This window comes from Anopheles funestus, chromosome 2RL (assembly GCF_943734845.2).
Source record: "Anopheles funestus chromosome 2RL, idAnoFuneDA-416_04, whole genome shotgun sequence".
Taxonomy (NCBI): Eukaryota; Metazoa; Arthropoda; class Insecta; order Diptera; family Culicidae; genus Anopheles; species Anopheles funestus.
In genome coordinates, this window is record NC_064598.1 from 23,170,379 (window position 1) to 23,192,662 (window position 22,284).

At 43.7% G+C, this 22,284-nt stretch overlaps 1 protein-coding gene across 1 annotated transcript; it reads left to right on the plus strand.

The window, feature by feature from the left end:
- The first annotated feature begins 150 nt into the window (after positions 1-150).
- LOC125762216 (uncharacterized) lies at positions 151-7,448 on the plus strand. Its single transcript, XM_049424060.1, has 6 exons — positions 151-423; positions 495-2,978; positions 3,047-3,176; positions 3,236-5,116; positions 5,187-5,401; positions 5,471-7,448. Exons 1-6 carry the CDS (start codon positions 370-372, stop codon positions 7,304-7,306), a joined length of 6,600 nt encoding a protein of 2,199 aa, XP_049280017.1. The 5' UTR covers positions 151-369; the 3' UTR covers positions 7,307-7,448.
- Positions 7,449-22,284: the final 14,836 nt, after the last annotated feature.

The following is a 22,284-nucleotide window of genomic DNA, read 5'->3' on the forward strand; positions in this document are numbered from 1 at the left end:
TACACGATCATTTGTGTAATAATAACATAACATGTTGACCGAATTTTCTTCACGAAGGACAACAGTGCATCATGTTTCACTCAACATTGCATACATCTAGGCGCTTGCACATAAAATAGCCATTTTCATTTGCGTTGCTTGTGTGCGTTGCGTGTAATGTTCCCTCTCATCGTATCTTTCATCTCGCATTTCGGTACTCCTGTAACGATTTCACCGGCGAATATTGTAGATAATCTTTAGCTATCATCTGTGTGTGCCGGTCATCTTCTACAAGTAGAGCTTTATCGCAAAAAATGGTGCCATTTATTTAAGAGCTAGGCAAACATATTTTAATACGTACCGTTTTTTTTTAATCAAATCGTTCACATAATGAAGTGTGTCTCGTTACAAGTGCTGTTTTTCGTGCTCTCTATCGAGTTGATGGTAATAACCTATAAGAAAACGGATTCTATTGGAGCCATTCCTTCCTTAACCACGTGTTTTTTGTCCGACAGTTTATAGGCCTTAGTGTTGGGGAAAAACGTAAGAATGATCCGAATGATGACACCTCACACGAAGATGACCTATCCCGAGGCGGCATGCGTGGTCCTGCAACGTTTCCAACGATTGATTCCGACAAGACTGAGCCAACCGTTACGGAGGCATCACTATCAGCCTACGAGCTACAGCGACAGCAATTGCTAGAACATCCCGACCGTTTCAGGGAAGAGGATCTGAAGCCGCTGCGCGAAACACACATCAACGTTCTGCACGAAGCGATCGATGCGAAACTGATCGATCAAAGTTTCATCCGCACGTTGGGAGCCGTTTCGGAACCACCCAAGGTGCACGACGCTACCCGGGATACACTTTCGATACGGTCCATCGTTGAAGATGTAAAATTTACGCTCGGTGATCGTGTAATGCGTTGGAAAACGATGAGCGCGACAAACGTTGATCGGCACGTTGTCGTGGGTTTAACAGCGGCCAGTCTGGTGGTGTTGTTGGAGCGAGAAGGACAATACGTGCTCAGCCAGGAGCTGATGCTTGAATCTGTACCGATCACCTTCGAGGTGCTGAACTTTTGGGACACGGAGCGTGCTTCAGCGGTCGGCTGTGTGCTGATATCGATGGGTAATTTCCTCGTGTGGTACACAATGCGTGAACAAGCGGAATACCGCCTGGAAGAAGAATGGCGTTGGCCGTTACACAAAACTATTACGCAAATTAAGTTCTTCCGCCAGAAGGAGGTTGATGCGCTGCTACTAATAGGACGCCATCCGAACCGGTACGAATCCGTGTCGGCGACCGTGTACGAATTTTCTTTTAACGATCGTCAGTTCTGGTTAATGCAGAAGCTCGGTTTAAAACATCCTTGCCCATCGGTAGGACTTGTTGCTGCTGGGGAAGAGTATTTGGTAGCGTTTCCCCAAAACACCACGGTCGAAATGTTTACGTTCCGAGTGGGTGATCAGAACAGGCGGAAGTTTAAGCCCGTCGGGACCTACACGTCGGAAGCGCTTCGTTCGGTTTACGCATTCCAAATCGGACGATATGCGTACATTGCAATTAGTGGTAAAACGCCAGCCGTTTTACGATACAAGCGAGGCAAGTTTTACGAACAAAAAATTCCTACAGAATCGCTCGAAATAGTGGAAGCTTTCTTTGAGATACCGGCCAGAACGTACCGTGACGATATGATTCTGCTGGTACAGCATCGCATGATCTTTGCCACGCACGAAATTCAACGATTGGAAGCGCTCGTCTGGAATGGAGTGTCGTTTGATCTGGCCACCAACATACCGTGCATGGTCGAGAATGAGGTGATTGACAATGAGGTCAGTTGCATGCTGGACGTAGACCGAACGGATGGTTTGTTCGGTGCGGCGATTGTACAGCGCGGAAAATCGATTTCCATCATTGTGCCACGGCATGAGGCACATTCGAGTCTGTACCATTTGTCTATCGAACTGCTCTCGGGTGAGCATCCGATTTTAATGAAAATCCAGGAGATTAAGGAAACGATGGACGCATTTACCAAAATTATCGACTACCAGAATGCGGTAATTGAGCAAGCGGAATCGTACAAAGGGCTGATGGAAAGTGACCCTGTAGTATTGAAGCGACAAAACATTAGCACGGTGGACACTCCTTTGGTGAGGTTTGCAGAGGGGTACGATTTGTCCGAAACGAAGATAACCATTGGTCAAAATAGCTGGCGAATGGCGGACTTTGAAGCAGATCTAGGAGCTACCGTTAAAACAGTTCAAGACGTAGAACAGAGCGTTGATGCAATGCTGACCGAGCTGCAGTACAGCGTGCGGCGAGATAGCCGATCACAAGATCTTCAGATCAACGGTACGGTACAGGTGACGGGAAAGCTGTACGTGGATGGCGCTTTGCACGCTGATGATATGTACATCCAACGATTCGAACAACCCCGAACGGACTATCTCCCTCGTTTTGGTCGTGATGCAAACGATCACACATCCACTGCGAAAGAACTGCACGTTAAGGAACTGAGCGTAGAGCAGCTTTATTTCGACCATTTCAATGGTATCCCGGCTGAGGAGTTTGTGTACAATGTTGACGGCAAGGTAGCTCTCGACGGAGAATTAGTCATCGGTGATGATCTCTACACGAACAGTGTCATTCTGCCCGAAGGTGGAACGGTCAATGGAATCGACTTAAGCGAATCCTTGATCTATTTCAACTGTAAGAACAGACGTTGGAAAAACCTAACGCTAGATTCGCTGGAAGTTATCGATGATGTGCACGTTGCGAGTAAAGTAAATGGTGTGCAAATTAATCTCCAGGAAGCAGAAAGCTCTCTGCGCAAAGCGATCGATGAGGATGGACGTGTGTTACGCACCAAATCCTTGCACATTGAGGGAGACCTAAGCTTCGAACGTATTAACGGAGTTCCATGGAAAACGTTTTTCAATGGGCTTGTTTTTAAGAACCGCCCAATGCGATTAGGTCATCTTTATGTTGATGGGGTAAGAAAAGTTACAAAATTGTAAACTATTCAATCTTTAGTATAATATAACTTTTCGTTTCGTTACAGAATGTTACATTCGGTAGTCAAACAACCGTACAGTTCTTGAACAAATTACGCTTCCCGGAAGATTATGTGTTACGCATGGGACCGCGTGAATCGATCATAACAGGCCAGAAGCATTTCAAAGGATTGCTAAGTAAGTAGCTCAACATCACTTATCCCACTGTACCCGTTACAATACATCATCGATTTCAGCAATGGATGCACTTGACATCGATGGTTTCGTGAACGGTATCAATCCGTTTGATTTCATCACGCTTCACGACGACCAGTACATCCCGGGTAACGTTACGTTCGATTTGTTAGAAATCGAAGAATCCCTCGAAGTTCGCGGTGCCGTACATGGGAAGCACATGGATAAATTTCTAGACAATCCATCTATGCTGCAAACGACCATCCTAAAAGCGGCCTGTGAGTTTAACGAGGTAGTTGTCCACGGACCTATTTACGTCGATCAGCTGGATGGATACGATTTGGATCAGTTCTTGCAGAGCGTTGTGTATATCGACGAGCCGTACGTTGAAATTAACGCATCGAAACACTATCGAAATCTGCAGTTTTATGACCCGATCCGGATAGAATCAAACATGATTGGGGAGATACATCTGGATGAGCTGCTTACGAAAAGCACGGATCAAACGGTCAACATCAGCATGGTGCTGGGCAATGTGTTTTTTAACCGCGTACAAATGGACGGACTGTTCGGAGGCATTAACGTGACAGAATGGGACATGAATTCGATCAAAGTGTTCGGTGATCAACACACGCAAGCGACAGTAGAGTTCTGCCCTCAGTATTCTTTGCTGTACGCAAAGAACCTGGAGATACTGGGAACGCTTAACGGTCAAACGCGTGCTGAGTTCTACGATATGGATGAAGAAATTGTCTTTCGCGATCAGTCTATCTACATAGCGGACGTTTATGCGAGTTATTTATCGCTGACTGACAGTTTGATCGATGGTCCATCGAAGATGCTGAACAACGTTCATCTACCAACATTTGACGCCTACCGGTTCAGTTTAAGCCAACCGCAGACGTTTAATTATGACGTACTTGTCGATACGCTGTACGTTGGCAAATCGTTTACCACGCGCTACCTGAATGGAGTGGATGTTGTGAATCTGCAGGAAAATGTGGAAACTTATCTCAACGACGATTACATGCTTAGCGGTAAGCATGTGATCGATACACTACATATCGATGGTAACGTCGAAATCGGTATCTTGAATGGTGTTGAATTCGCCCGATTTCTGAGTAACGTTATATGGCTCGACCAACCGAACACTGTACCGAGCGCATTGCACTTCCTGCAACCCTTACACGTTCAGGGCGATGTGTCCGTTGGTGGAACTTTAAATGAGATACCATTAACACCATTTTTAGCTAACGTTGTGTACAGGAACGATGGTGCGGTATTGGAATTTACTGGAGCAAAGCTTTTCACCCAAGGGTTCGATGTGGTGGGCGATCTAAATACACCAATAATTAACAACGTACCGGTGAAAGATTTCATACTTAAAAACGAATCCATCGCATTCCCCGGACATGTCGTAACGCTCGGTAGGGTGTACGTTAAAGAAATGATTGTGACGGGAACCATCAATGGAAAATCATTTAAACCGATCGAAACGTACTATGCATACAACAATATAACCGACACACACATCATAAAGGGTGATCTACATCTGCAAGGACATCAGATGGTTCACAATCTTGAAGCGCTCGGTGGTTGGAATGAGCTAATGAATGTAAGCCAAAAGCTTGTAACGCTCATTCGGACGAATCAGGACTACTACTTCAAGGGTCACTATGTGCTTCAGGAGGAAGTTCATTTCAAACATGGATTTACGGTCGATTTCATCAACGGGTACAATGTGTCGGATGTACACAACGAAATCGTTTACTACGATCAGGAGGAACCGATCGTTTTTACCGAACCGGTAGAATTCCACGGTAAAGTATGGGGCGGATCGTTACGTGTCGAAGGGGATTTGATAGGCAAAAACCTGATGGGAATCGATCCCGATGTACTTGCTAAACAAACATTGCTAGTAAACAAGGATTACGAAATCTTCGGTAAGTTAACATTATGATTCCATACCAATGTCCTCTAATTAATCAATCAATCTTTACAAAAACCATACAGACAAGATGGTATTTCTTCCGGGAGCCTTCAAATGTGACCATCTTACGGCAACGCATATCAACGGTTTACCGACGAGCGCACTGATTACACTGCACACGGAACAAACGATCGAGCATCCAGTGTACGTGAAACAAATCGTCGTCCATCATCCAGTGCAAGTGGAAGGTCTTGTCAATGGACGGAATCTTCCCTTTGAACGTCAGAATACAGTCATGGTAGTAGAATTTTAACCAAAAATCCCCTCCACATCGTAGTACTAAAGTAATAATTTCACTATTTTGCAGCGTTACGGTGAACAAACGATCGAAGCTTCCTCCGTATTCAACACGATACGCGTGCTGAACAGTGCCACACTGCCAAACATGCTGAATGGCGTTCCATTTGGTGAACCGGTGCAACTGACCGACGATATGACTATCTCGTCTCCGTTAAGCTTTTACCAAATAGCGGCCAACGATGTGTACACCAAGGATACGATCGGCGGGATAGATTTCGATCGCTGGTACGACCAAACGCTCTGGACGGATGGACGCGAGCATCAGGTGTATCGCGGTAAGCTACGATCGCGCAAATTCGTTTTCCGCGACTCTATCCACGGGAATGGAACGATCAATGGGTTAACCATTGATGCCATTGTGCGTAAGTTACATGCGGAGAAACAGAGCGTCGAGGGGGAGCTGGCGAAACGCCGCTCAAATTATCGTACGTTTTGTCGTGAAACGCAGGCACTCATCAATGGTACGCAACGAGGCATCTATTTCTTTAACTATTTCGTACAACGGCAAACAATCCGCGAGCAGCAACCCATTCAGTCGTTCAGGACGTTCCACCATCAGGGAAATTATTTCCTCGGAATCAACTTTGGCTGTGGTAGCAAATTTTACCAATGGAATCCACAGGACAGAACGTTTGTCGGTCTGTTTAAGATGCACACGGGATATATCTTTGAGTGGCAAACGGTTGCACGGGATGAGGAAAATCTCTATCTAATAACGCGATCGGCTCCTACGGATGAGCAGTGCAATGTGACAGGTTTATCGATATGGCAATTTAAGGGATTATCATTGGAAATGGTGAAAAACTTCCCGAATAGGGATGTCGACAGCATGTTCGTAGATCCCGCTATATTCGAGCGATTCTACGTTTTGGATCGAACGACCGTGTTTGAGTATGACCTGGCGGGGACCGTGCAAGACGAATGGGATCTATCACGTATCTTCGAGTCTGCTAGCTTTTTGCCACACACGCTCGGTGTTGGGCTAGCATTGGCCGATGGTAAACGGATCGCAGTTCTCTCCCGGAAAGAGACTACCGCAACTTCCCGCCAAAAACGATCTCATGAAGATACAGTCGTGAACCTTGCCTTATTCGCTTCCCCTATAAATGTGTATAATCATATGCAACGGAATAATTCATACTACCGGACGGATGATACTCCGGACGAATACTCACCAGACGTGGCATTACTTACCCAACCGGACCCGGTGAATGAAATTGGATCGATGCAGGAAAGCAACGATACCGTCATCAAAACACGCGAATCGGCAACGGTTCTAGTCGAACCACAGCATCTTCCCGAACCACGGATAGCAAAAGCTGTACCACTCGGGCGCATTAGCACTACGGAAAATAATCATTTCCCCGATCCTGCCACCGGTGAGCTGGTTAGCCTGCACGTTGGCTTCAAGGGTGAAGCGAAACGTTTGCTCATCGCCATCACAAATACGGTGAACACGATCGTCAAGGGCAACCATGACACAATCCGCATCTACAGCGACATTTTGCAAGGGCATCTGTTCCAGATCATTGCCTGCCATCGGCCATCACAACTGACCGTGCTAGAAATTAGGGATGAAACAATATTGGCATTTTTGGAAAGCAATCGAAAGGTTCAGCTATATACGTACCGTGGCCGGAAAGGGTTCGTTCATTGGAACAGCTTTAATCTAGCATCGTCCGGCATTCAGATGGCAAGCGTGCAGTTACCACAGGCACCATTTTTCAAGTGCAATCTGCACTATCTGGCCATTGCGCTCAGCAGCAGGGAGTTGATATTTCTCAAGGCCAAAACACAAGGCGATTGTGGGATCAATCTGCAACTGGATTGTGGAGACGTGTAGTTATTAGGATTATGTATTGCGTTTTAGCGGGTTGTGTTTTGTTCTATTTACAACGAAGCGAAAGTTGTATTAGTAGATGTTGTGATTGTAGGATTTTTTGTTTTCTTTATTGTGCACGCTAATAAAGAGTCTTTTGTTTATATTTGTACGGTTACTTTGCTTTACTTATTTAGATACTTTTCTTATTGTTTTCAGTTATTCAAATTCTTTTTGCCTCGTATGATCTTTGTCTAAAGATTTAATAACTTATGTTAGAATCTCGGTATGTTAATGAATGTCGGCCAATAAGAGTAAAAAGAAATAATTAAAAAATTGTGTTTTACAATACAACCTCCATACACCGCTCAGTTGAAGAATAATTACACACAAAAAACGGCAATGTTTTATAAAACACTTTCTTTGCCATTAAAATCAATCGCTTTATCGCGGCGCTGTCTTTGATGGCATGGCCCGGCACAAAGAAACGGCATTCTATTTCCTCTAACGTCACTGTCACGCATCCGGACCCAGTCGGCAGTACACCGGTGGCAACGTCATCCAAAAACCCCCGGGGGCTGCTTCGTCCTTTCCGTCCTCGAAACTGAAGGCCTCTCGCAATCGCTTATCAAGCTATTGTCATTCAAAACGCTCTGCTTGTCGGCGATAAGCCCTACAATATACACAAATGCTGATAATGGCTCGGAACCAGACAGAGCGCACCAAGAGCGAACCTTTCTCGAGAGATTACCGGCCTAGCCAGTATGGCGCGCTTGAACGTGAGCATACAGGACCAAGCAGGGAGCAAGGAATGGTTCATCTTCTCCGGGGTTTAGGTGGTTCGAATCAGACCACCGTTCCGAGGCTGACAGTTCTCTCGCGCGTACTGTCAGGATCGGTCATATCAGTACGACGGTTTCGGTTGTACGGTTCTGTTGTGATGTAAACCCATGTATCGTGTGCGTGTGCAAAATAGGCCACCAGCAACCAAATAGTGTTCCGTGTACTTATTCGTATTCGTTTTTCTTTGTATGATCTTGTGTTGTGAATACTGTGCTTTAATGTAGCAGGTTAGTATCACTGCTGGCGTATTGCAATGGATGTAAAACATTTACACTGTGTAAGTGTGTACACAAACATTCATCCTGTATTGCGAAGGATCCTTGCAGCTGAGATCCTGAACAGCTTCTCCCACACTCGTCACTTCTCGCATAGGATTGAAATTGAAGTGGCCACTTAGTATACAGAAGCTTCTTTATCACCGGCTTTCGTCATCCTAGCGAAGGTTTCCACTTTGCGAACAAGCGAATGCAAACACGGTAACGACGATAAGCTAATGCTAGAGAGGCCGGAAACGCCCCCGGTATCCAACAAACCCATCTTGCGTTCTCATTAATTCCAGACGGAAACCGATCGATACGTGAAGGGGTACGGCTTTTTTTTCGGGGTTTTGCCAACAACTATGAGTTCATCATTGTCAAGGCTATACAAAGCTGGTCTAAGGGAGACGGTTTGTGGTTGCTGCACGCTATAATAATCGCGAGACCCAGCCAAAAAAAAAACAGGGAGGAAACCGTCCAAAAACGGATAGAGTTTTGTGGAACTTGGTGTGTCCCTGCCTGTTACAGCTGTTTGTCCAGGTAGTTTGAGAGCGATTTGGACATGTCTGGAAAGCCTCACCACCATTAGGGCTTTTAGTAAATCCCTCCAGGGTAGTGTGGCCTGTGGGGCGTGGTATGCCCCCCACAAAATTTATTCCTGCTGGTCAAAGGTGCATGATAAATCTGACAGCTCGTTTTGGCTGACGGTGCTTTGTAATGCCGTGCGATGCCAGTGCGCATGTCCCTGTATTATCCACGGATTTACGGTACCCGTGAGCGAAGTTTCTATCCTTGGCTAACACTCAAACCGATCCGTCCTGCAATCAAATGAGCAATACTAAGCATTGCAGCAGTGAAAGAAAGAGAAAGGGATCTGTGGGAGCGAATATGTGTGTTAGTGATTTAGTGTATTAGATTCTAGATTAGTGTGACCATTTGGTGATGAGAAAAATGTTTACATTGTTTTGTTTACAAATATGCACACAATTTTATTTCCACGAAGGAAGATTTTAACATTAAATTGTGCCACTTTGAAAATTCTCTTCTGAGGAATTCTGGCCTAGGAAGTCATACAAGTATTTTGAATTGGTGACATTGCCAATTGTATCACATTTACAGGATATTTGATCCAGGCGAATGGTAATAAAATAGCAGTAAAACACACATGATTTTACACATTTTTCCATCGATATTTACCACCAACTAAGACCTGCATATAACACTACCCGAAGTAGTTGATATCGAACATAACTGGACACCATCCAATTACATTGGAACACTATCCGCTTCAAACGAATATTTTTCATGAACGAATTTCCCCCTTAACTGTTTCTCATTCCTTACAAATTAGCCCAGAAACGATCATGCCCACATAACAAACAACAGCTGACCAGTTATTAACTTTGACCATTTTTTTTCTTCTTCGCATTTTAATACACATCACCCGGTCCGATTGGGTTCTATTATTCTATCCATTTAACCCATGGTACAAACAGCCCCTTTGGTAACCGGTTGCAACCGTTTTCCACCCGAACACCTTCAACGTTTCACAGCTCAGCCGCTAACACTTCACCCTGCTAACGATTTCGGGCAGCGAGGACTTTATTCCCTTTGCTAACGTTATCCTTCCACATGGTGCGCATTATCCTTTTTAACTGTTCCCTCTGTGTGTGTGTTTGTGTTTTTTTTTCGTTCTATCACTCTCGATCTCTGGTTTGTAAAAGGAAAGAGCACGTTTCTATTTTCCTTTTCCCACTTCCACAATGCGAACACGCATATGTGTTGCAGAGCACATTTTCGGTAGAGCACGTACTGCTGAGAGGGTCACACACGCACTGAGACGAATGCAGGGTTACTTTTAATGTTTTTGCATGCGTTCGAACAATTTTTTTTAAATTACGTTAAATTTTCATATGCAAAACGTTTTTGAAAAATTATTTTTGTACACATCATGCACAATCACGGTACAATTGTTATAAAACTGTAATGTGAAAGAAAATTTAATCGCAAACCCTCCAATTAGAGAAAAAAACACAGATGGAATATACAACTGAGTCTAAATGCAATCTCAATCGGTAAAGCGAGAGCAAACCTTCCCGATGGCGAGAGAAAATTCAACTGTCCATGGTCGATTTCTACGCATCCACAGGCGCATGCAACCCATGCCCAAAACCGGAGAGAGACTAGATTTTCCTCGGCACTCGCGCGACGCGGACGCGAGTCGGCATTTTCTGCCGAAAATCGGGTGGTCCCTTTTTTCTTTCACCGCGGACTTAAATGCGAACAATCGATCGTTTTGTGCATTGCTTGCCGGTAATACTGCATCTTTCGGTTGTGGTGTGTGTGAGTGTGAAGGTGAATGTTTATTGCGTAAAATTAATTGCATGATTTGTGATAAGCAGTGCAGAAACAAATGCACAACAAACGTTCACCAGATGTTCAGTGGAATGTGTTATGCGCATGGTTTTGAATGCCGGTTTTTGCGTTAAAAATGCGGTAGTAAAGGTAAATTATTATCAGTGTTGGTCAATTTTTTTTGAGTGTTAGTTAGTGAATTAGTGACAAAACAGGAAAGTGAAAAAGATTGGAACAAAAATCTCTAGTTGAAGGAAAATCTTAATGATATATGGAGATTACAACACAACATAATTGAAAGGTTAGTTAATTATACGATGATGCTTTTCTCCAAACATAAAATAAAAATTTCCAAGAAACCATAAACTCCTTCTGATATACATGTGGTCGAAACAACGGCCGTTTACCTTAGCTCAACCGTCGAGAGAAGGGAGTTGTATATTCGTGTATCTTCAATGGCCATTCGGTGAGATGCATGCGTAGTACGCATGCGATCAAAACGTCACCACACATTCTACATGCATCACCCAGTGAGTGAATGCATCCATAGAGAACGCTGGACAAGCGGCACTTGAACTATCCCTTCAGAAATTCGAGTTTGTTGTTTGAGAAGTTCCTAATACACATCACTTACAAATATCCAATACTAGACGAAACATTCGCTTAGATATGTTCACTTCTCAATAATAAGAAAAAAAAAAGTTATTGTAAGCTAAACTGCCAAACTTGCCACTTGCTTTCAGGGCGAACAGTGCGCCATTTGGAAGGCTAAGCTGATTATTGAACCAGTCCAGTCGAACCAGCTGGTTCGTCGGCGAATAGTTCTGTGTTGTGTGAAACTTGAAGCCACCAATAAACTATGGGGTAGAAACTGTCGTGTCCCTACAACAGACCTACACCATTCCGGATTAGGTACAATATATTAGGAGGGTCAGGATCATTGCAGAAACGGAATTGGTCACACAAATGTCTAAAACCGAACGCCACCCTAGAAGAATCCCGAGGAAATAAAAACGGTTCTCGAACTAAAGGCCAATATGCGGGTACAATAGGACGGGCCTCACCCCGATGGATGGCACCTATATAGCCATAGGGCACGAATGCGATTCTTGACAAGCCTCATCACTTGCTGTACAACCACAAACGCTACTAAATTTAACTGCGTCTAATCTGAAAAACCTGTGCCTTGCAGCAATTAGAATTTTGGACGAATAGTTTGAGTAATGACCAGGTACAATAATAACTTTTATTCCCTTATAGGAACACCAAAAACAAAGAGGAACACGCACGAGTCACATATATGCTGTATATTGTCTGCGTGGCCTCACGAGAGAATCCTTAGCGTTATTAATCATCGGAACTAGTTTCTAATGGATGTTTTATTCCAATAAAACTAGATTTAGTGCCGGGTGTTTGTTTGTCACACCCATAGGTGCTGTGATAATGACCACCTACGATGATATCATCGAGGAAAACCGGATGAAGACCTCCCACTTAAAAAAGGGTTTTGCTACGAAATTCTTCTTACTGTGAGATATATAAGAAATCAGAGTGAATTAAGTCATTTGCAGGGTTTTCCAAGTGACCTACCGATAGGTATAACAAAGTGATATCGAAATAGAATATCCGGTCTTAAACCTCCCGGCGTTGCTTAGGTATTTCCTGACATGATTGCCAAGAACACGCCAATGCTCCAATGCTCCAATAAATGCAGTAAACATTGCTTTGCTCACAACGTACAACGATCGGTCATTGAACGCTCAATCTCCCGCTGGGGGTGACTGCATTCCTTTTCAATAGTTTGCCACTGTAATTTATGGCGATTATCAAGGAATACTTCGTCCCGGGGATTGTACGAATGTCGAAATGGGGTTTGTATTAATTACTCTCGGTGCAATAGTGTGGACACCCGTACTTTCGTCTTCATCGTCAAGCTATGTAGGATGAAAGTTCTCCCGTTTTCGAAACACCGGGACCACAGTTAACGCACATTGATCGATACGAGCATAATTTTGTTCGGACTTCGCGGTGCATTAGTTTCGCAATATTTAATACCCCACCGTCACCTAGCACCGTGCAAAGATCGGCGGGGGGGTTTTCCCTGTAGGTATGTGAGTAAACTGAAAGAGTGAAAGAACAACACAGTTTGCTTCCTGCCCAGCAATCCCAGGTGGTCGGTTTGACCGGTGTTCGTCTCGTACGGACATGGGTGAAACGTGAAATTCTTAATATGTTCGTGTTTTTACTCGCCTTTGCCTTTGCCTACTCTTCCCATCCGGACCATACTTTCCACCGTTTCTTTTCCCGAGGGACGTTTCGGTTTATTTATTTATTTACCTTTCCGAAATCGTTCTCGATTGCTTCACGTCTAGATGCGTATGGTGTGCAGGGCAGATGCGGAGGCACGAACCAACCGTCGGTCACATCCGAAGCGCCCACAATCCATCTCAATTAGTACCGAACGCAAAAGCTGGCAGACCAATCCATTTGTTGGCTGTTAGAAAGAAACATCGTATTTTCTGGTTTCATATCAAATTTTACTCCCGCTTTTTTGTTGCTCGCAGTTAGATGCACAGACCCGGTAACAAATGTACTATCTGTTTTCAAGCATTACATTATGTAGTACTTTCTGCATTATATTACATTTGCAGAATATATATTCCACGATTACATACTGCTGCGTTTGCAAAAATGAACCACAAAAACACGATCTCAGTCGGACTGGAATTGGGCTGCTAGAGGAAATTTGCTTCCTCAGATAGTAGCTATTGTAAAGATAGCAAACTAAAGCAAACATACACATCTACCATCTGTAAGCAACCATATTTGGAGTGGAGAGGACTGGTCTGCTCTAGATCAATAACTGCTTTCACCGAATCCGCGTTGCAACGCATCATCGCTTCCGAAACGTCCTCACATTTATCATCGAAGAACAATCGTAAGGCGGCCGTGCTAGAACCGCATGCAATCTGTGTTAAACATCTTCCTGCAGACGAAGAATACGTCGCACGGAACCGTAGAAGTGTAACATAAACAATCTTCTCATAATAAACGTGTCGTGGCGGTCAAACCGATCCACCTAGAGGACGCACTATTTCGTTTACTATTTTTATAAAATTCAAATGATTAATACAATTTCCTTCCGCTAAAAGAGGGCGAAAACTGTATCTCATCATACCGACTTATTAACAGATTTAATGAAAAACAACACCCGAATAAAATTGTCCGTAGATTGAGTTCGACAATGGGCTAAACTGTTCCATACCACTGCGATCCTGCGGTTCTGTGCAAACGCTGTTTTAAATTCTTCTTCTAAAATTCTGATTGCAAATCTAAAACCCCTTTCCTGGAGCAATGTGATGTACTTCCGCGTTGTGGTTTGATTACAAATCTCGTTCATTTGCATCGAATTTATGGTCTGTTTTATGGCACATTACATTTGTCTGGCGCGAAAGCGCATGGGTTTGAATTTCATTGGAGATTCTCCACCTCCACGGCCCGGTCCCAATGCGAAGCGTCGTGGACGATGCAGTTAAAATGCAGCAAAACAAAGTAAAGCATCAGTTTGATGAACACGATACCATTCTTATGCTAATCGTTGCCCGGCACAGCAACTTTAGTCACCGAACGTTATTGCGTAGGAACACACACGTCCAGGATAGGTGAAGCGGTAGACGGTCACCACCAGACGCCACGCGAAGGAAAGAAGTTTCTTTCATTTCTGAAGAGAATCGTGTTCCGAAAGTTGACTGTCTGACCGAACTGTGGACCGGCTCCTGGAAAGAACTGGACTTGCGCCTCACATAACTGGACCGGCCCACATGTTCTTGACATTCGGTGGGTTCGGCTGGCTATTTCCACCGATAGGATGTCTCACTTTTTTGTGGTGGATGGCGTTTTGGGAGAATGGACGTCCCGCACGATCCCCGTGGCCCACGTAGATCGGTTCCCTCCAGGAAAAGGTAGAATTCCCCGGGAGCGACAAAACACGGGTGAAGCACGATAGCACGAAAACGTGTTGAGATCGCGAGACCTAGGTGTAGCTTCCAAGCTCGAAGATACTCATTCGCTTTCGTAACTCGTGACGATTCGGTCACAATCGAGGTACCGGTGGTACCCTAGCTGACACGCCGTACCTTTGTGGAGTTTGGAACGTTCTACTAACGCAGTGAAGATCGCGCTCGTTTAACCTATCCGGCACGAGTGCATCACATCCAGCATAAGGGTCTGGGCGATAGGTCCATCATTCAATTGAACGCAATTGAAAGCGTCCGAATCAGTGGGTACGCTTGCGGACTTTAGCGATCCTTTCATGCGCTCGCAAACCAACACCCGGGGGGGGGGGGGGGTTTGTTCACGATTCAATTCAATCTCGTTGGAGAGTGCAACATCATTCCAGAAGCGCCATCATTCACCGAAAACAGATCCGACGTGACTGATGTCGAATGTAGGTGTCCACCCCGCTGAGGCTTGTGACCTTGTCGAAGTGTGAGGCTGGCGCAAATATATAACCTACTCCGTAGCTGATGCCGCGACACAGATCATATTCAAACCTTTTTTCTTGCTTTGTTTTCACCACTCGTTTCAGTGCCGGGAGTTTCCGGGAAGTGTATGGCGATTGCGATCGGCGATGAGAAGGAATCCGGATTGGCCGTAAACGAACAGCTTGGCAGTCATAACTCTCTGGGTGATTGGTTTGCACAGGCGCCTTCTTAACCCAGTTGCTACTGTGTACGCCGTTCCATGTAAGTGCGTTCAGATTCTGTTTTTTGTTTTGCCCAGCGATCTTCAATAAAGATTCTAGCTCTTCGGTTATGAACCGTTGTGAAGTGTGTGGAAAAGAGAAAGAAGCGAACGTAAACTCTCCAAACCGGGCATTGTGTAAAGTGTGAAGTGAAGAAATTAAAATAAGCCTAATTGATTATCCGGGCGCAGTATGTGCTGTACGCTGGAAGAAGCTGTGCCCGATCAGTGTGTGCGATTCCGTTCGTTGCTACTCCGTCGAGGTGATGATCGTTCGCAAAAATTTACCATATTTAGTCTGTTATGCAAAGATCGTTTCGACTACTTGTGTTTGGTGGTTCGTGGTGTGACCGAGATCTTGTGACCATCGCGATAGTTAGTGAGTAGCGCTCGTGGAAGAACCGTTGTAAATGTGTTGTGTGTGGAGTTACCGGTGGTGTCCGATCACCTGTTCCCTATTCTAGCGAACGAGACGTATCGAGTATCAGATTTGGTAGTCGTCATCTGAGGCGTATTGCTTTGGAGATGGTGATCACACCACGGCACGCGTCCACCGTGGCAATGCCCATATACACACTCCAGGGAGTTACTGCTTCGTGCACTACAAAGTAGAAAACGGAAGTTAGAAAAGCAAGTGGGCAGGTGAGTGAACAAAATTTGATACGGATTGTTTACCGAATGTGTTTGTGTGTGTGTGTGCGGTGAAATTTGACGGTTTCAGTTTTATGACGCGTATGCCCACGGTGGGTGTGAGGCGTATAAAGGCCCCAGAGCCCGGAATCTCGTTTCCCTTCAACCATCACTATCGACCATTGTCGACCTTGATGAGGTAGTCTAGTGTCTTGCAATTGAGGCCAACGTGTATGCATTTGGATGATCGGTGGGAGGGGAGAGGGGGACTCATTCGGAAGGGCTCATTGGGAAGTTGATTTTGGATCGCGCTGCCCAACGATGCTGTTCAATCAATGAGAAATTAAGAAAGAAGAAAAAAAACCTTACACTCATATGCTCACACTCGCGATCAAAAGTAGTGTAAATGCACTAGCCGTACATGGTGCAGGATATTTAAGACATAGTAGTGTAGGCTGGGAAGGGAGCGGTACAATCGAACGAAACAACATGGTAAAAGCCGGCGCAAGAAAGAGTTTACTATTTCGGAGTAAAGCAACGAAACAAAATCCTTTCCATTTTGCCTTGGCTCACTGTGCCGATAATAGATCTCGGTACGGCAAGTACAAACTGCTGTATCTACGGAAGCCGACGAAGTATTGAATGATCATCGCCTATTCTCTCCTGCTTCAATGCGTTTTTTTTGCTCGCTCCCTCCACAGACACGGCGTTCATATCTACACTCTAACGATGACGATGATGATGATCGCCAACAAGTGAAGATCCCACGTGTGGGTACATATGTAGCCGCACCTTGCCTGGTATTATTTTCTCCACCACACTCCACCACAAACACCGAGAGAAAGTGATCTTTTACGATCTCTCATTGAACGATGATTGTGGTGTGGAGTGTGCGAAAACAGAACCACACGCTGGTGCCGGTTCAACGTGCGAAAGTTTGCTTTTTTTCATTTTTCTTTCTTATTCGCAATTTTCGGAACCACAATTTGCAAAATTGTACGCGTACGTTCTTTTTCTTTATCGCGTCTTGCTTGTTACACGCCTGTTTCGTCGCCACATTCTGCTTTTTTTATTGTTGCAATCGCGACGGTGCATCGGTGTGGATTATTGTTTGGCAGCCGTAATGAAATAATAACGATTGATTGGCCAGGCGTAGGTAAGCAATGCCGTTGTATCGTTTTCCGCATTGAAGGTTCACTTTTGTTTCACGGACAAAGTGGCCGAAATTAAAGATTTCAATCTTTATTCGTTCGCGCTGTACAGCTGTACGGTGAAGGGGTGATGGTGGTCTATCTTTTTCGTTTTTTTTGTTTTATTTTTAGTTCCTTTTTTAAACATAAGAATTGATTTTCTGCTTACCGTGACGTTTGCGTGCGCTTGCAAGGCTAAAAATGCGTCAGGATAAAGTTATGCATAAACATCGTTCCGGAATGGTCAGCCCGATCGTTTCCAACTGCAAAACTCATTTGGTAGTAATCTAAACACACCAGAGTTCTGTACTGTGTTGGAAAGGGGTTTTCCATGCGTCACGTTGTTACTTCGTAATGTAAACACAACCGCATCAAGCAGTACGTAATTTCAACAAAATGATTCAGAAGAGTTTCAGAAGAATCCATCTCCTAATTCCTACAATGTAAGATATTATCATCCCCCTGTAACATCGTAATATTAAACGAAATATACTCCTTTTTGGTGCTAAGCGCTACTACGGTGCCGATTAAACGTTATCCGTTTTAATCACGCACTTCTTAATTCCCAAAATGAAGTGAAAACTCCGAAAACAAAAACACGTTACTCGCGTTTAAATTTAACGCGCAATGCAGATTGCATACCTCGCGGGCGCATTCGATGTTTCGTAGCGCCTGATTTATGTACGGCACATAAATGGGGGGAATTGCGTTTGCTGCTAAAAACATAAACGATATTTTGATTCATTGCTGGTTTGCGTTTAATATTCATTACACACTGTTTTCGGGACATTGTGGGAGTGATAAAGCAGAATTGGAATTAAATCCCCAATGGGAGGAGAACTATAGAAATATCTCCTCATTTAAGTCCATTTTGGATCTCTTCCCTTGACACGTTTAACATTCAACCGCTTTTTAGCTAAAATCTAACGCTTTACCTCACAGCAGGTGGGTTTGTTATAATATAAAAGGGTTCAGAATTTGTCCCGCAAAAGGAATCAAACGCACCCGTTACACATTGCGTTTCATGGTGTTTTGCTCATTTACATGCATTTCCTTCCAGCTTGTTTTATATCATTCGTACCTTTCTAAACCCAACAATTATTTGTTTATACTTTTCTTGCTTGTAATGTTGCAATATTTTTACCCAAAAAACTGCATTCCTGGTATGTGTGAGTGTGCTAAAAACATAAACTTTTCCGAAACCGAAGAAAAAACCCCGTATGATTCATCCAAACAACGCTTTTCTCGTTCCCTTCGTATAAATTGGGACACGAATTTGTTTGTATTAAATGGTAAGCTTGTGTTTTTTTTTACTATGCTAAACCCATTTGTGTACATTTCATTTCGGCAGGAACCATACGGGAATCGGGAAGTACATCGAGGTAGTGTGTTTGTTTTTTTTTATTCTCCCTTTTTTGGGTTTTCTTCACATCCCATTTTATGTTGCGCTATCGCCCAACAGTCTCACTAACATACAGTGCTTTACTGTAAAGTCAGCCAAAATTATGTGCAAAAAAAGTAACTTAAAAGGGTTTTTGTTTGCTTTTGCAACAGTATGGAATGTTTTTACGAAACGAAACGGGACGATAGCGAAACAACATTGAAACTTCGTTACGGCGATCGCCGATCTAAAGCAAACATTACTTCGTTAGGAGACCCTTAGCGTTCCTCTTGGAATGATTCCATAGCTGTGTTTCCTCCTGTGATAGTTGCATTTTTTTCTCTTCTATTTTCTTCTGTGATCTTTCCAGTGTTCTCTCGCTGGGTTAAATTTTCAGTCGAAACGCACCCCTGTTTTGCATCTTCTCAATACAGGGGAAAACTCTTGCACGGGTCCAAACTAAGGCATAACCTGCGCGTTTAGGGCACGTGCCTTGCGTACGGTTTTTTTTTGGGACAGCTGTTCGGAAGGTTTATCCCGTTGCGAGATGCGACCCTTTTGAACCCTTCGTTTTTTTTCTCTCTCTCGTTTTCGAGATACATGCAGATCATTGAACTGCCGAAGACAGTAAAACAAATTGGATTACAATACCCAAAACAGGGCACAAAGATGAAGGGGTAGAGAGAGAGACAGTGAAAATTTTATTGGGTACCATTTTATGCGTCATAAATTGAGAAACTTTCAAACCAGAAGTACATTAACTGAAAGTCACTGGATTAAGCGTGTTGAACTATGGTAGAATAAATTAAACGCACTACTAATAAATAAAGTAAATGATTCCATGGTATTGGAGTGAAAAAGGCATCAATAACTGTTTGCAAAGAGCGTCGTGAAATAATTCTACCAAAATGGTTTTTTTGTTGTTAAAATCGCCCTTTGATTATGGCACAAAAACACAACAATGCTGTCAATCATCATTTTACGCTTTTATAGCAAATGTCAGTTTATTAAACGTTTATCACCAGTCGGCTGCAAAAGCATTGTAATGCATGCTCTTAAGGGTTGTGAACGATCCGCAATGAGGGTAGGAAACAATACAAAAAAAAATACGCACAAATAATGTGTCATTCACCCCTACAAGCCATAGTTGAAATCCTGTGAGTGTGAGACCAAAATGACGTACCTATGGCGCACAGCGTTTGTTTTCCCTTCCCGAAAAACTGTAGACAGATTTTCCAACCGACCGGGCAATGACTTTTGGGTTGAACAAAAATAGTTTCTCGTTCGCAATATTCACACTGTAACCGTGTCGGTAGCAGGCCACAGGTATGGGCCACAAATAAGAGGTACGTTGATAAGGAAACTCATGTGGTTCAATCGAATGCATAGAAACGCAGTCATTTTTGATTAATAATTCATCCTTTTTCAATGGTTATGAAGCAAAAGTTATGAAGCTATGTAATTCATTCGAAGGGACAAGGAAGAAAGATTTTTTCCCCCTGTCTCCCAAGGTGCAAATCGAGAAGGACATTTCCTTTGTTGGTGCGTAATTGCGGCCAACGCAGCGCACATGCAAACAACTTCTTTGAAGGTTTCTTTTCATTGCGAAATGTGCTAAATGGATGCTGAATTTTTTCTTTCCCCCCAGCGGTCTTTTCTTATCGCTCTGCCTACTAACGCCTGGAGCACACCTAGGCACGTTGTGTCACGTGCCCGTCGGGCTTATCGGTGCAATAGTGGCTGTGTGCCGCACGTGCTATAGGGTGCAGTCAAGTTTTCCACAGCAGCTCGTCTGATGGGAAGGATAATTGACACAGAGCCGCCGGTTTTTACGCTTCACCGGAGCAGACAATTGCTTCGAGCGAACCATTCTGTCTGCGCTTTCTGTTCGCCGGGGGCCTACACGGTGCACCATTGTTCCTGCATCGCCAGCACAGCGCCACGCTTCCGAAAATGGTCATGCGTCTGTCGGAATGTACGGCTAGTTCTGAGTGAAAAGGAAAATTAAAAAGTCCAGACCGTAGGAACGCGGCAAGGATGCATCCGGCGGTAAGGGTTCTTTTATGATACGACACGATGAAAGATAGCGTATGGGGATGTTATAGACAGTAAGGAAAAGGCATCATTTTTGTCTGCAACTGTGTGTGTGTTTAATATCACATACCCATCTTTAATGCGCATCAAAATGGGAATGTTAATGAATGAGAAACGTCCTGCTTTTTTTTGGCGAATAAAAAAAAGGGGGGAAACAAATAAAATGCACACATACGCGAAGTTTATCGTCGTTCTAAAGTTAAAAAGTGGGTGGATGGTGGAAATCATCGTTTCTTTGTGGTTTGCATTAATGTTGACAAGATCTACCGACACCGTGGACACTGATGAACTGCGGGAAGCTACAGTTAATTAACTAATTTGACAAAAATTTCAACTCTGTGCTGTTAATGTTTATTTAGCAACGAGGAAATAAAAAAGAAGTATGATGATTTGACTTAAATTAGGAAATAAGTCTAACTTAATTTTTGTATAAAGGCATGAGAAGTTATTTCTTGAGGACAGTTTCAATTTTATTGTGGAATCATTAAATGCATCAATTCTTTCTTTCGAATATCTGTGCATTATTAATAATAGAAAAACTTGAATAACTTGTAAGTAAGATATAAGTATTTTGTGAAGATACTGAGAAAAAAGTAATTTTTGGAAAACATTCACAGAAATTGGGATTTGTAATGAATATTTATAATCAAGCATCAAGCACTTTAGTCTCGATACTTACACTAAAATAGTACAAAATTATGCTTCACATTCTAATATTTTGACAGTCGTGTGGCAGATATTGCCGCAAGCTACGAAATTCGAACGTTCACTTCCGGATATCGGCGAGAAACGTCGTCAATGCCAGAATTCGGAGGTCAATGTTGCAACGTCCCCCGTGCATGATGCTTTCACCATTCGCCGGGAAAGTTTCGATCGGAAACTATCGAAAAACCGAAAACGAATAATACAAACACACACAAACGCACAAAGACTAACTACTGCCCAGGTATGGAGCAAAAGACGGACGAATGAAACTATGTCTGGAAGTGTCCATAAATCGTCCATCCCCTCAATAGGACAGTGTCTCTGGTGTGTTCGGGCGTAATCGATCGTGCATCAGGCGCACCATCTTCGAAAACTATGTATAGTCAACACACGTTTCTCCCCGCAGCCATTGGTTTGATTCGATGCCACAGGGTTATAGAAAATTATAAACCTCTTAGAGATTCCAGCACACGATGAATGAACTCCGCACCAGCACCAACTCTACCATCGTTGGGTCACACGATTCGATCGCGCTCGATCGATGAATGAATATTTGTTTTCACCCGATCGAAACGTGGAATCGATTAGTGGCGATGTACTTTTGCGGAGGTTCACGTGTAGTAGGAATGTCCAAGCTTTATATTGTAACTAGCAATTTTTTTTACAACCAACCGCCAATGACTGCCAGCTTGCAGATGCGTTCGCTCAAATATTGCTCTGTAAGTCGACGACGCGACCTAAGCTAAATTTAGCCATTTATTTCAAGTCACAGTGAGTGCACTGTACTCCAGCAGGTTTCCCACA